Source organism: Lissotriton vulgaris, unplaced genomic scaffold, assembly GCF_964263255.1.
Source record: "Lissotriton vulgaris unplaced genomic scaffold, aLisVul1.2 SCAFFOLD_668, whole genome shotgun sequence".
Taxonomy (NCBI): domain Eukaryota; kingdom Metazoa; phylum Chordata; class Amphibia; order Caudata; family Salamandridae; genus Lissotriton; species Lissotriton vulgaris.
The window spans coordinates 571,310-583,996 of NW_028247623.1; the positions used below are offsets into that span (position 1 = coordinate 571,310).

Consider the following 12,687-nt stretch of genomic DNA (forward strand, 5'->3'; position numbering starts at 1 on the left):
TCCCCAGAGCGGCGGCGCGGTGTTTGTAGGCTTCGTGACTCTTGGCGGTGGCGGCTGGTACCTGTGGCAGCTTTCCGTGACTCTCTGCGGTGTCGGCGGTGTGTTGGACCCCCTCGCTCTGCCGGGGTGTCAGGGAATTTATTGCGCCTCCTGGCGCGTTCTCCCCGCGTCTGTCGTCAGCTGCTACGCGCCGCCGCGAGGCCTGCCGGGTGTTGTAGTCCCCAGAGCGGCGGCGCGGTGTTTGTAGGCTTCGTGACTCTTGGCGGTGGCGGCTGGTACCTGTGGCAGCTTTCCGTGACTCTCGGCGGTGTCGGCGGTAAGTTGGACTCCCCCGCTCTGCCGGGGTGTCAGGGAATTTATTGCGCCTCCTGGCGCGTTCTCCCCGAGTCTGTCGTCAGCTGCTACGCGCCGCCGCGAGGCCTGCCGGGTGTTGTAGTCCCCGGAGCGGCGGCGCGGTGTTTGTAGGCTTCGTGACTCTTGGCGGTGGCGGCTGGTACCTGTAGCAGCTTTCCGTGACTCTCGGCGGTGGCGGCGGTAAGTTGGACTCCGGAACCTACAGCACCCACATGGGGTGAGGAGACTGCGCGCCCAAGTACTCACGATGAAGAGGATGTGAAGCATGTCATGCTGCCCTCCTGTTTGCCCTGTGTAGCGCCCTGCAGCCACCCGCCGGTGGCGCTTTGGCCCCCTCTTGCCGATGACGTCTTTTGCTCGAGTCTCAGGCAGTCACTGCCGCTAGTAAGTCACCGTCCAAGCTCTTTACACTAAGCAGCAAGAGGGCCAGCAACCTATTGTTAGTGACGGAAAGAATCAACTGATCCCGTACCTTCTCCCCTGTCCACAAGGCACTAGAGACTGATGGGCTACGTCACAGCTGAGGACAACCAGCAGGAGAGATAGCCAAAGAGCTGCTGCAGCTCACTCCCCACAGCCGGTTCCATTCTCCTAGAGTAAAACACATAAGAAGTCCAGCACAGCATGAAGAGTGCCTCAACAGCAAACACTCACCACCACACCTGAATCACCAGCGCTTGGGTGGTGACAACACCAGCAAGCTGCCACGGTCTCCTACAGTGCCACCTTCAATAGGAGAACACAACAGGTCCAGGGATTTCTGATGGCTAACGCACACGGGAGGAAGCTGACGAGACACACAGAAGATGGGGCTGAAGCAAGAGCCCACAGGATTCAGAGACCGAAACCCTGACATCGGGCGGCCTCGCGATTTTCCGGGGCTTCGTTGACCTGCATACTGCCGCAAAATGGTTCATTCTCCCGCAGGCTGTGCACCGCTTCCCTCTCGCTGGGCAGCCCTGCATGCGGTGGGGCATGCCTCCACATTAGCCACATTCTTTCTTATTGTCTTGCGGCCGTTTTCCTGGGCTTTGGCATGACTTGGCTTTCACCACGTTCACCTTCTCTGTCACGTCTACCTGTTTGGTCTTGATGGGGCAGTGGAGGGCGGCCTTCATGTGGGATGCTCTGGCCTGCGATCGCTCTTTTGACCGACCCAGGGTGAGGATATCAGCCAAGGATTTACCAGACTCCTGGAGGATGTTCACTCTGAGCTTGGACGAGTAGCACCCCTGTATTATTTGGCACCGGATCTCCTCTTGTTCGCCCTGGAAACCGCACGTGCTGGCCAGTTCCTTCAAACGCCCATGGAATGCGTCCAAAGACTCTTCCGCTTCCTGTTTGGCCTGGCGAAAAATAAACCTTTCATAGTCTCTATTCGCCATTGGCTCAAAGTGCGCATTAAGAGCATTGAGCAGCGTCACATATTTCTTGGATGTGGCCTCCAGTAGTGTATTGTAAATGCGGTGTATGTCCATGCCCCCTAGGTGGAGGAGTAGGGCTCTGCGTCGAACACAGGCTATACATGCCCCTTCAAAATAGATTTGGAGACAGTCAGTCCAGTCCCTCCATCGAGGGGCGAGGGAGGAAGGGGCACCATCCACGACAAAGGGCTCTATTGCCGGAATCAATGCTATCCTGACGCACTTGTGGTCGCACCTCGCAGCACGTGCACTGCCTCCCTACTGGGCGAGGCGGCAGCCGCCTGGCCGAGAGCGACGGTGGCGCAGTCGGGATTTGTCTCCTGCATACCGTGGGTACTGAGCCTCACTTCCACTCTTACCTTCTCCAGGGCGCTGGGGACAATCAAGTGTGTGGGCTCAGGCGTGGGGGGCTGAAGGTGGGTCACTTGCTCCACACAGGCACTCCCAATGGGTACAGGGCCCTTACAGGTGGCAGCAGGCTTGCAAAGGTGACAGCAGGCCTGCACAATCTAGCGGGCTCCTCATGTGGCTGCAGGGCTTGGTTTGATGGCGCAGGCCACTCACAGATACCAGCAGATCAAAGAGAGTTTTGGCTCGTTACCGCCTTGTCACCAGTGTAATGGGCGCAGCGCGCGGTTGACTAATTAGTGCGGCTACGGCCATAATGAAGACGTGACACACACTTGTAGTCTCACCATGTGGTCCCGACTGCCGGAGCCGCCTCTTTACTTATAGCACACGCATGGCGAGTGGTGCCAGCGCTCATGTGTCACCTCCGGCGCGGGTAGACTGAACCGCTACCCAGCCGGAGGACATTACAAGCAGGTAACAAGGCCAACTTAACACCAGGCGGCGTGGAACAGAGGTGTAAAAGCGGCCCCAGGGTCAAGTCAGCGAATGACCCGGGGAGCTGTACCAACCCCCCTGTGGCTGACCGCAGCCCCGACAATGGTCAGCCGTTGGATGCCATGTCTATTTAGCAAAGTGGGGAGGGGAGCTAATCGACTCGCCGCTCGGAGCTACAGTTCCAGGGATACACGTCCAAATAGCGTGCAGGATTGCCAGCAAAAAGAGCAACAAGTGTGCAGGAGAGGTACTTAGACCTGGCTCCCCACCCACCAGTGTGTCGGAAATGACGCGGGGAGCGCCGAACCCATAGGGGGTCCCTACAACACAGGACTGTTGCCGTGTGCCATCATGTGGCACTAAGGCGGCTGCCCTCCTATGGGGGGCCCCCTGCATGGGCCGCGGGCTACCACATTTAAGCTAAAGAGATTTACAACAACGTTTGACAGAAAAACATTCTCATTGCTAACACATTGCTACTTTTGTCTCCGAAATGATACATTGTAGGCATCCATCTTGTTTTTGTGTTATCTGCCAGTAGTTTCATTGACTGCCTCTCACCCCTGTCAGGGCACCAATCATGCCACTGCGCTTCCTCCCTCCTCGAACTTCCTCAGGGCACCACTCGGAGCCTGGCGATGGATGAATGTCTCTTGCGCTGTGGACCCAGGGCCAGACTGGCTACCGGTCCTTTTGGCATGCTGCCGAGCTGGGGGCTTATTTCACTGCGGTGGGGGCTGATTTAGTTGATGGGGACCTGAGTGTGCTTCGCCCCATCAGCGAAATCAGCCACCAGCTCGGCAGCATGCGAAAACGCCTGGTAGCCAGTCCGGCCCTGCGTGGACCCCTCGCTGGTCTTGACCAGTCCTCTATGCACAAAGGGCCAGGGATACCCCTCTGGAATGAGCGTGAAGGAGGAGGAGGCAAGAGACTAGCTGTGGCTCTCCTCTCTCACCCGCTAGCATCCGTCTCCCCTTCTGCGCTCCGCCTACTCCAGCCTCATTTGCTCCAGAGCAGCGGCTGGTCAGCTGCTTCGCAACCAATCCCCACCGGTCTCTACTGCCGGGGCTTTGTGCCGCAGATGAGAAATAATCAGTTGCACAAGCGTTTGATAGGAGCTTTGAGACCTCCCATCTTCTAAGTACCAATATCACATATGAAGCGTGTCTGTTTTTGCATGTTTAGTTCTGCGAAATCAGCTCGATACCAACTGCGCCTTCTTTGGGGAATCCGTCGCTTCTTCGCGGAGCGGGACCTTATAACCCTGGTGCAAGCACTGGTCCTCTCCAGACTCGACTACTGCAATTCTCTTCTTACTGGCCTCCCCAAATCCCACTTGTCCCCACTTAAGTCTGTTTTCCACTCAGCAACTCGTTTCATTTATGGGGCCAAAAGAAGCGATCACATCACACTGATGTAATCTACCCTCCGCTGGCTTCCCTTTGAGGCTAGAGCTATCTACAAGACCGCTTGTATCACCCACAAAGCCCTGCACTCCTCTTCTCCTCGCTACCTGGCGAATAAACTGAAACTCTCTGGAGGTTCTAGACCTTCACGCAATGCGGAGAATCTACTGCTTGAACCTCCCACTTTCAAGAAGGAAAGAACGATGGCCCAATCTTTTTCAGGCAACGCAGTGAGAATCTGGAACTCATTCCCGCCTCAGCTCCGGACCACCGCCTCCTCCCAGGCCTTTAAAAGGGACCTCAAAGCTCTCCTCCTCCAGAGACACCTCCAAAAGTAACTCTCTTTTATCTGAAGGAAGATCTCCCACTACTGAAAATTTCTACTTCTCATGTCCATGGAAGTGCCTTCCCAGTGTGTTCTTGCGGTTAGAGTGTTTGCCTTTTATTGCAGTATTATCCATGTACTTGTGTTTGGTACCCTCTTGCAACTTGCACTCACCACTTTGCCCCTGTAACACACCGTTTGCTTCCTCTCACATGTTTTTTACCTTTGATACTTGCACAAGTGCCACTTTTGCCTACGTAATCGTTTGTTCTTGTGCTTGAGTGTCTAACATATATTGCAGTATTATACCGCAAATTATACTCTATTTTCTCTTGTAGCCTGCACACTTATTCCTCCTGTGCACTTTTTACTACCTCATGTATTTTTGGTAGCCCACATTTTTACTACCTCATGTATTTTGTTTGCTCACAAGTGTCACAATTACCTTGTCTACCTCATGTATTTTTGGTTTCTCACAATTTTTACTACCTCATGTATTCTTGTTTGCTCACAATTATCACTTTACCGTATGTAACGTAACGTATGCCTCTGCAATCTGTTGCTCGTGTAATGTTCTCAGTTTGTATCATTTCTGTTCCTATTGTGAAGCGCTCTGACACCTTCGGGTAAAGTCCGCGCTATATGAAATTGCATAAATAAATAAATAAATAAATAAATGAAGGCAACTGAACTGTAAGCCCCGACTATATGCTGTCAGTATGTTCAACTATTCAGTGTTTTGAGCTCATTTTCACATGGTGTTTACTTGTTAAAATATGTGTCTCTGCTTTCTTCCCCTTGCGCAAAGCAGCTCAGCATATATATATTTGTTTTTGTTGTGCTGCACTAAAAATGAATACATCTGCCTCTGGATTTTACGCCAGGGTTGGTGGATCCCTCTCCTAAGATAACAGGCACCAATCAGCTTTTACCAGCAATTAGTCTCTCTATCATCTGATTATGGGTCCATATATTCTTATTTACATCCTCCTCAAAAATAAGAATTTTAAGATTACTTTCTTGTTTTGAAACTGTTTAAGCACTTTTATCGGGACCTAGGGGGTCACCGGTCTGATGGGTGAAACAGTTTTGACGAAGTTTTAAACTTACATCAAACTGCTTTTCTCTTGGAGAGAAATTAAGTGATATTCTTACAACTGGTTTATCAACATTTTAAAACCATATTTATTTAAAAGTCAAAAGGATTCATAGATGTACACATATTCAGTTGAATTCATAAGTTTAAAGTCCATGTTATTCCTATCTTATATGTACATTATACATTTTTTGTTTTGAAATAAGAAAATTCTTTGCCTTTTTGTTTCTATTAATATATACACTGATGTTTGTTTGGAATAGACCAGGAGTAACAAATACATCCAGCCAACACATGTTTTGCAGTTTAAAACCGCTTCTTAAGGGCTCAATGTAAATCCAGAGTCTTTGAGTTCTGTGTCTAATCACAAATCATCCAAATGGGTTTTAACATTTTAAACATCTGAAGATTGCATTCCATATTTTCGCTTCAGTGCTTTACCTATTACCTCACTCCATAAGAATTAATATGTTTAACCCCTTGCCTGCTTATGACGGAACCACGCCGTCATGAGCCACGGGCGGCGTGTGCTCGTAACGCCATGGGTCCGTCATGCGGCTGCCACTTTGCCCACGGGCATTAATTCCCCGCCTGTGCGGGCGAATTAATGAGCGGGCGGGGCTGTGACAGAACCACGTCATCATGAGCACACGCCACCCATGACTCATGAAGGCGTGGTTCCGTCACGAGCACAGCGGCGCAGTGCTCAGCCATCATCACCCCCCCCCGCCATGCGCGCCGAAGCGTAATTCGTGCCGCGGCGAAGGGGTTAAACCGAGCCGTGCACCAAAACCCTCCTCGAGGCATGCTCTAACTATGAGAAGTCTTTTTTATTTCTCCTAACTTTTCAGACATTGCCTGTGTTCTACATTGTACGACACCCATATAATGAGAGAAAAGTTTATTAGTCAATCTGAACATAGTACTTTCTACTGGGAGGATACCCTTCCTGTACAAAACCTAGACATCATGCATGCACCTATGCACTATGGTGCAAAGGTGTGTACCATTCACTAGGCAGTCTTAAGGAACGCCAATGCTGAGAATGAAAGCCGGAGCGCTATATCTTAGCCGATACGGCGTTGTCCTGCACTCTTCCCCTAGCACAATGTTGCTCAGCAACTTTGACTTTTGTACCATGTTGCGCTATAAATTAGTAAACCTCCCCGTATGTGAGTTACTATGCACTGTGAGTCATTGATCTGTGTCCCTCTTTCTCTTCTCAGAATGCTGCCGTTACATGCTCGGTACCGTATCCATCCCTCGCTGGGGAGCTTTGCTCGCCGCACCATTGACGGGCCTTCTGGTGGTATCCACCCTCACAGGAATGTTGGGTAAAGTGTTTCACCAATTCTTTCAAGGCACGGGCATTATTACCAAATACTGCATATGAGGAGGTTTATCATAACCAGGTCCACTGTAATAATGCGACAGAGGAGCTCCAAATTATGCAGCAGGGTTGACTAAATTATGCGGCAAGAAAAGCTCAATTGTCACATTTTTGATAGTATTCATTATTTTGGAATTTTTAGTAATACTGTCTGGGCAAAGATTCCACCTCATAAGTGTCAGTTTTCCAATGAAATACAGAAATAATCAAATGAAAGATGACCAGTTAGCCTTTGTGAAGGAACTTCCACTGCAACTGAATACATGTCACCAGGTTTTTACTAACTTTAAATCCGCTCGAGTTAGAAACATTTTTGTGTTAAAATCTGCAGATTATGCAGCAGATTATGGATTATGTGGCAACAACAGCAAATCAATAAAACAGCAGAAAAAGCTACAGGCCTAGATGTATCAAGCATTTTGCGATTCGTTAAGGCCGAAATTCGCAGAATTTCGGCCCTAACGAATCGCAAACGGACACTTTGCATCTTTTGGGATGTATGTGAAATTAGCAAAATAAGGAATCGCAAAAAATTGCGATTCCTTATTTTGCTTAAGCATTTAAGGAATCGCAATTTTGCGATTCCTTAAATGCCATGTATGAAGATTTTTTAATTTGCAAATTCAGGTTAAGGAATCGCAAATTAACACCAACTTGAGGTTCGTGTTAATTTGCGAAATCCTTTCAAAAACCAAAAATTGGCAATTTTGAGGGTGGCATGTGACACACATACATGCCCATAGGGCATGTATGTGCGCCATATGCACACACATGTAAGTTTCAGGGGTGCAGCAGGGTGTCCATGAGACACCCTTGCAATAATTCTCAAATTGCGATTACCAAATTCCGAATTCGCAATTTGAGAATTATTTCGCAATCATTCCTATGGGCCTCCTGGCCCATAGGAATGAATGGGAAATTAAGGAATCGCAAAAAAATAGCGATTTCAAACATACATCCCATTTTGCGATTTCTTAATAGCGATTCGGTAAAAATCGCTATTAAGAAATCGCAAATAGGAACGATGATACATCTAGGCGATAGTTACATAATTCCAGTGGCCCTGGCCATAACCAGTCCAATTCATGATATTTTTCACACCATAAAGGGGCTGAAGGCTCGTGTGAGGTCCCCCAAGTGCAGGCGAAGTGATTACCAACATCCTTATTATGCAAATGGAAGGAGGTACTTAATTCTAATATGCAGCAAATTAGTACCGCCCAATCGAACCCACACAATGACTGCCAGTAAAATGTGTGAAAGCCTTCGAGGGTTTGATTAGGAGTTTTATAAATTCTCTGAAGGACGCAGTTTACATTCCTTATTTACTGTGTAAGAAAGTGGAGTATTATTTGGGATGGCTGACCACCCACTGCATGGGCATAAAAACAACCCATGGCAAGGTGAACACTCAAAGTACCTAAATCTGAACCCAACTCCCTGGTAGCTACGGTACAGAGCAGGCAGGCTTAACATAGGGTAATGTGTAAAATACTTATAAAGTAGCACAACAGTAATAAAGTCAAAATGCAAAACCCTACAAATCTCCAAGAAAAATAAACTAAGATTTAATAAACAAAATTAAAAAAATCTTAGAAGCATGTTAGACCTGGCACCATTGGCATGGGCCTCCCTTCCATTTTTGCTGTTGCCTGTTGCCTCATGTGTTTTTGCTGGTGTTAGATGCTTTGGGCACTGTGCCACTGCTGTCCAGTGCCACGGTGCAAGTGCTCCCTATTGTAAATGAATGCTTTGATTGGTGGTTCCATGATTGACTATTTGGTTTACTTGTCAGACCCTAGTACAGTGCACCAGGAGTGCCCAGGGCTTTTAGATCCAAATGCTGCTAGTGGGCTTGCAGCACTAGTTGTGCCACCCACAGAAGCAGCCTTGTAAAATGTGTCTAAGGTCTGCCATTGCAAAGCCTGCGTGCAGTCTGGTACTGTCATGCTGACTGGGCAAGTGCACCCACTTGCCAGTCCCTAAACCTTCCCTTTTCTTCATATCCGACACCCCTATGGTAGGCCCAAGGGCAGGGTGCACTGTAAGTATAAGGTGGGACAAGCCCTGAGGTGTGTGGCATGTCCTAATAGTGGATTACAGCCATTTTCGTTTTTCACTATTGCATGGCTACCTGTTCTCCATAGGCCAGAATGGGATGTTAGATTATTACATGTTTATAATCCTAACTGACTCAGCGAACATGGAATTCGAGTTTAGTATGCCTGGACCCAGAGTCATAAAATACATCTTTTAGTAAAGTTGGTTTTAATATTCTGTGTTTGAAAATACCACTTTTAGAAAGTAGGTATTTTCTTGCCTAACTATCCAAGCCTGCCTCTGCTAGGTTGTGTATTCCTTTGTCTGGAGTTTGTGAGTGACAGGGCTGGGGATTCCAGGAGACCGAATTAGTCAGCGCAGTGGTGAATAGGGAGATCTGCATCTAGATGGGAGGGAGGAGTTGCACCTGAACCTTGAATAGGGCTGTGCCTGCCTTCCACAATACTGGCTCCACCTCCTGGGGTGCGGCTGATGTCTCTGCCCTGCACAGTGAAAGAAGAGAAGGAACCCTGTCAACAAAGTGCTCCAAGGCTGTACTTTCCCTCCACAATGCTGGCTCCACCTCCTGTGGGGAGTCTGATGTTTCTGCCCTGCACTGTGAAAGGAAAGGAGTCCTGTAAACAGAGTGCTCCAGAACTCGTTTGGACAGGGCAAAGGCCCCTCTGCCCTCAGAGGACAAAGGATTATGGGGTATAAATATTGGGACTCTGATCCCAAGACATGAGATCACTTTTAGACTACAAGAAGAAACCTCTGCTGAAGAGAGGAACCTGAGAAGACTATTCCTAAGCTGAAGTGCTGCTTAGGGGATTGGCCTGCAGTGGTTGCCTGACTGCCAAAGAGAGGAGAAAGAACTTTGTGTGCTTTACTTTCAACTTGTGAAGGATCTCCAAGGGCTTGGAAAATAGCTTTCCCCCTGCTGAAGTCTCAGGGACAACAGACTTCACCCCCCAGCTCCCCAGGGTTCTTTGGAAGTGCCTGCTGCTGTTTTGGGCCTTCTGAGGGACTGCGTGTCTCAAGGAGCTGGAAGCCTGACTCAACGAGGAAGAAGCGTATCGCTGTCGCTGCTGCTGCCGTCGCATCGTGAATGTCGGCACTGTAGCTGTTGTATTGCAACGCATCAAGAAAAGCATCTCGCAACGAAGAGGAAGCGTGTCGCCGTCGCTGCTGCTGCCGTCGCATCGTGAATGTCGGCACTGTAGCTGTTGTATTGCACCGCATCAGGAGAAGAGTCTCGCAACGAAGGAGAAGCGTGTCGCCGTCGTTGTTGCTGCCGTCGCATCGTGGATGTCGGCGCTGTAGCTGTCCTATTGCACGTCATCGAGAAAAGCGCCTCGTATTTACCGGAGAAGCGCGCCGCCGTCGGAGCTGCTACCGTTGCATCTTGAATGTCGGCCCTGTAGTTGTCAGATTGTGCGGAAGCCTCTCGCAACGTCAGAGAAGAGTGTGCAGCCGAAGATGTTGCAGTCGCATCGCTGAACACAGGTGTCGCCGCAGCAGTTGACGTATTGAACCTAGAATTCTCGCATCCTCGGAGAAGCGTGCCGCATCTGGAAGATCTTCACGTCTTTATTTCTTTGCACTGGAACTTTGCCGCATTTCAATTGCTGCTACAATGCTTGTTGTGAAAGCGCAACGCATCGTAAGGTACATTGATGCAAAGTGTCGCATCTTAAGAACTGAACTAAGCTAATACAACCATTTTAAGTATAGTATTGTGTATTTTTGTCGGTTATGGTCTTGTGTTAAGTCTATATAAAGAATACTTATTTTTGATATAAACCTTGAGTGGTGTCCATTGTAGTGTTGTCTCTGGGTTACTGTATGGGGTCACAAATGCTTTACACACTGACTCTGAGATAAACTTGTCTGCTCGTGCCAAGCTACCAAGGGGGTGAGCAGGGGTTATTTTAGGAGTGTACCCCCTTAGCCTGACTAGAGGCAAGGGTCCCTATTTGTCACAAGTACCTATCTGTGCCAACTAGAGACCCCCAAATCTGACAAAGGGTAACTAGGGATATGAATTTTTAAAGTTTTATGCAGAAATGGTGTTAAAAAACGCAAACTGCCAGACTAAGTCATTTGTCACCGTAGACTGGGACCTATGCACAATTTGAGGATGATCGAGAGGAAGTGCCAGAAAAACCAACCAGGCTCATAGAAGTCATACATTTTACCTTCTGATTTATGGGCCAATTTAGAGTTTGGCAGAGAGGGGACTTCATTGCGATTCCGACAGAGTACCGTCTCCATCAAACTGAAGGTCCTCCCACCTCATTTAAAGTTGGGCAGACCTTCATTATGCAGACGGTGGAGACTTCTCTGTCTCCACCGCCGACAAAAACCTCCAATGGCCCAACGGTGTGAGGGCCGTCGGGGGTTTGGCCAAGTATCCGCCCGCCCGATTTAGAGTGGGCAAAACCTGGCAGTAATGGGCAGTGAAAACTTCATAATGCCCCCCTTTTCATGGGAAAAACTCCCAAGGCAAGGGCAGGTCAGTTTTTATTTTATTTTCCAAAACAAAATCCCACTTTGGGTTTTTGCTGTGGAAAAAAGAAAAAAAACATCGTAAGTGCACAGTGCACCTCCGTCATGTTGACTGAGCCATCTATCAAACTAACAATGGTTTGGGCTGGAGGACATGACAAAATTTGGCAGACAGGGCCTCGATCAGGGAGACCGAGTACGTTACTTCGTCCCCCTGATGGAAGAAAACCATGGCAATCAAACTCTAAACCGGCCCATTAGTCTTCAGTTTAAATCCCCCAAAGAGTACACTTCTAAAGTACCTCAGGGGTGACACTAAGGGCCTGATTATGACTTTTGTCAGTGCGGGAGCGGGCGGCACGCCACTGCCACGCCCCGCCTGCCAGATTACAAGTAATTTTGCTAGCAAGTGGCGTTGTGGTCCCGCGGAGGTTCCATTTTAAAAGCTCATTGTGAGCCTGAAACGGCACAGCCACAGGACTGCCAGTTGCACAGGAAGAAATTCACCATGTCATGCAGGGGGTGCAGAAATACAGGAGGGGGCACTTCCTTTCCTCACTGCCAGCCTTTACATGGAGGAAGAACCTCCATGACAGCGCTAGTGGTGAGGAAAGCCGTAATATGCTTGGTTGTGCCTCAGATCACAACCAAGTATATTTCAGCACTCAGACAGCCGCGCCTCCGCCAGGGAATGGCGGTGAAATGGCAGTCCAACTGCCCAATTCGTAAGGGGGCAGTCGGACCGCCAGTGCGGTGTTGGCTATACCGCTGCGCCCCAGGGAGTCTGTTGGTCCTCGGACCGCGAGGCTCGTAATTAGGCCCTTAGAGACTCACCGGGAGTCGGAGCAGGGTCCAGTACAGGTCCAGTTGCCACTGGTCTGCAGGGTACTTCTAGAAAAAGGCCTCTGGAAGCCTATTGCCTCCCTGTAGCACACAGGTCAGCTAACTGACCCTTGGAGTCCACCTTGTCCTGGGCACATGAGGGAGCAGGTCCTGTCCCTGCCCAGGGCTCATGGCCGCCCTGGGCAGGGAGCGTAGGTAGGGGGCCCCAGAAGAGGGGGTCTGGGCGGGGCAGAGCCCCCCAGAGCTCAGGAATGTGTTTTAATAAAACGTCCAGAAAAGGTGTAAGATGATGAGTACCATCGCCTGCTCCTACCCTTCCAAATTTGTCTCAGAATGATAACATTTAGGAGGAGGAGGGTATATTGTGACACACAGCGTGAGGGACTGGCACAGACGGCTGCAGTGCCAGGGCCATGAGAGGGGCCCCGGATCCACAGCCCCCCCACAGAGAAGGA

The 12,687-nt window shown here is 49.4% G+C and overlaps 1 protein-coding gene across 1 annotated transcript in view; it reads left to right on the forward strand.

The window, feature by feature from the left end:
• LOC147665125 (uncharacterized) overlaps window positions 1-12,687 on the forward strand; it is a 180,832-nt gene that overhangs the window by 138,630 nt on the left and 29,515 nt on the right. Inside the window, exon 2 of the mRNA XM_086949756.1 lies at window positions 6,678-6,785. Within this exon, the coding sequence (XP_086805882.1) occupies window positions 6,678-6,785 (108 nt within the window). The remainder of the gene's footprint in view (window positions 1-6,677; window positions 6,786-12,687) is intronic.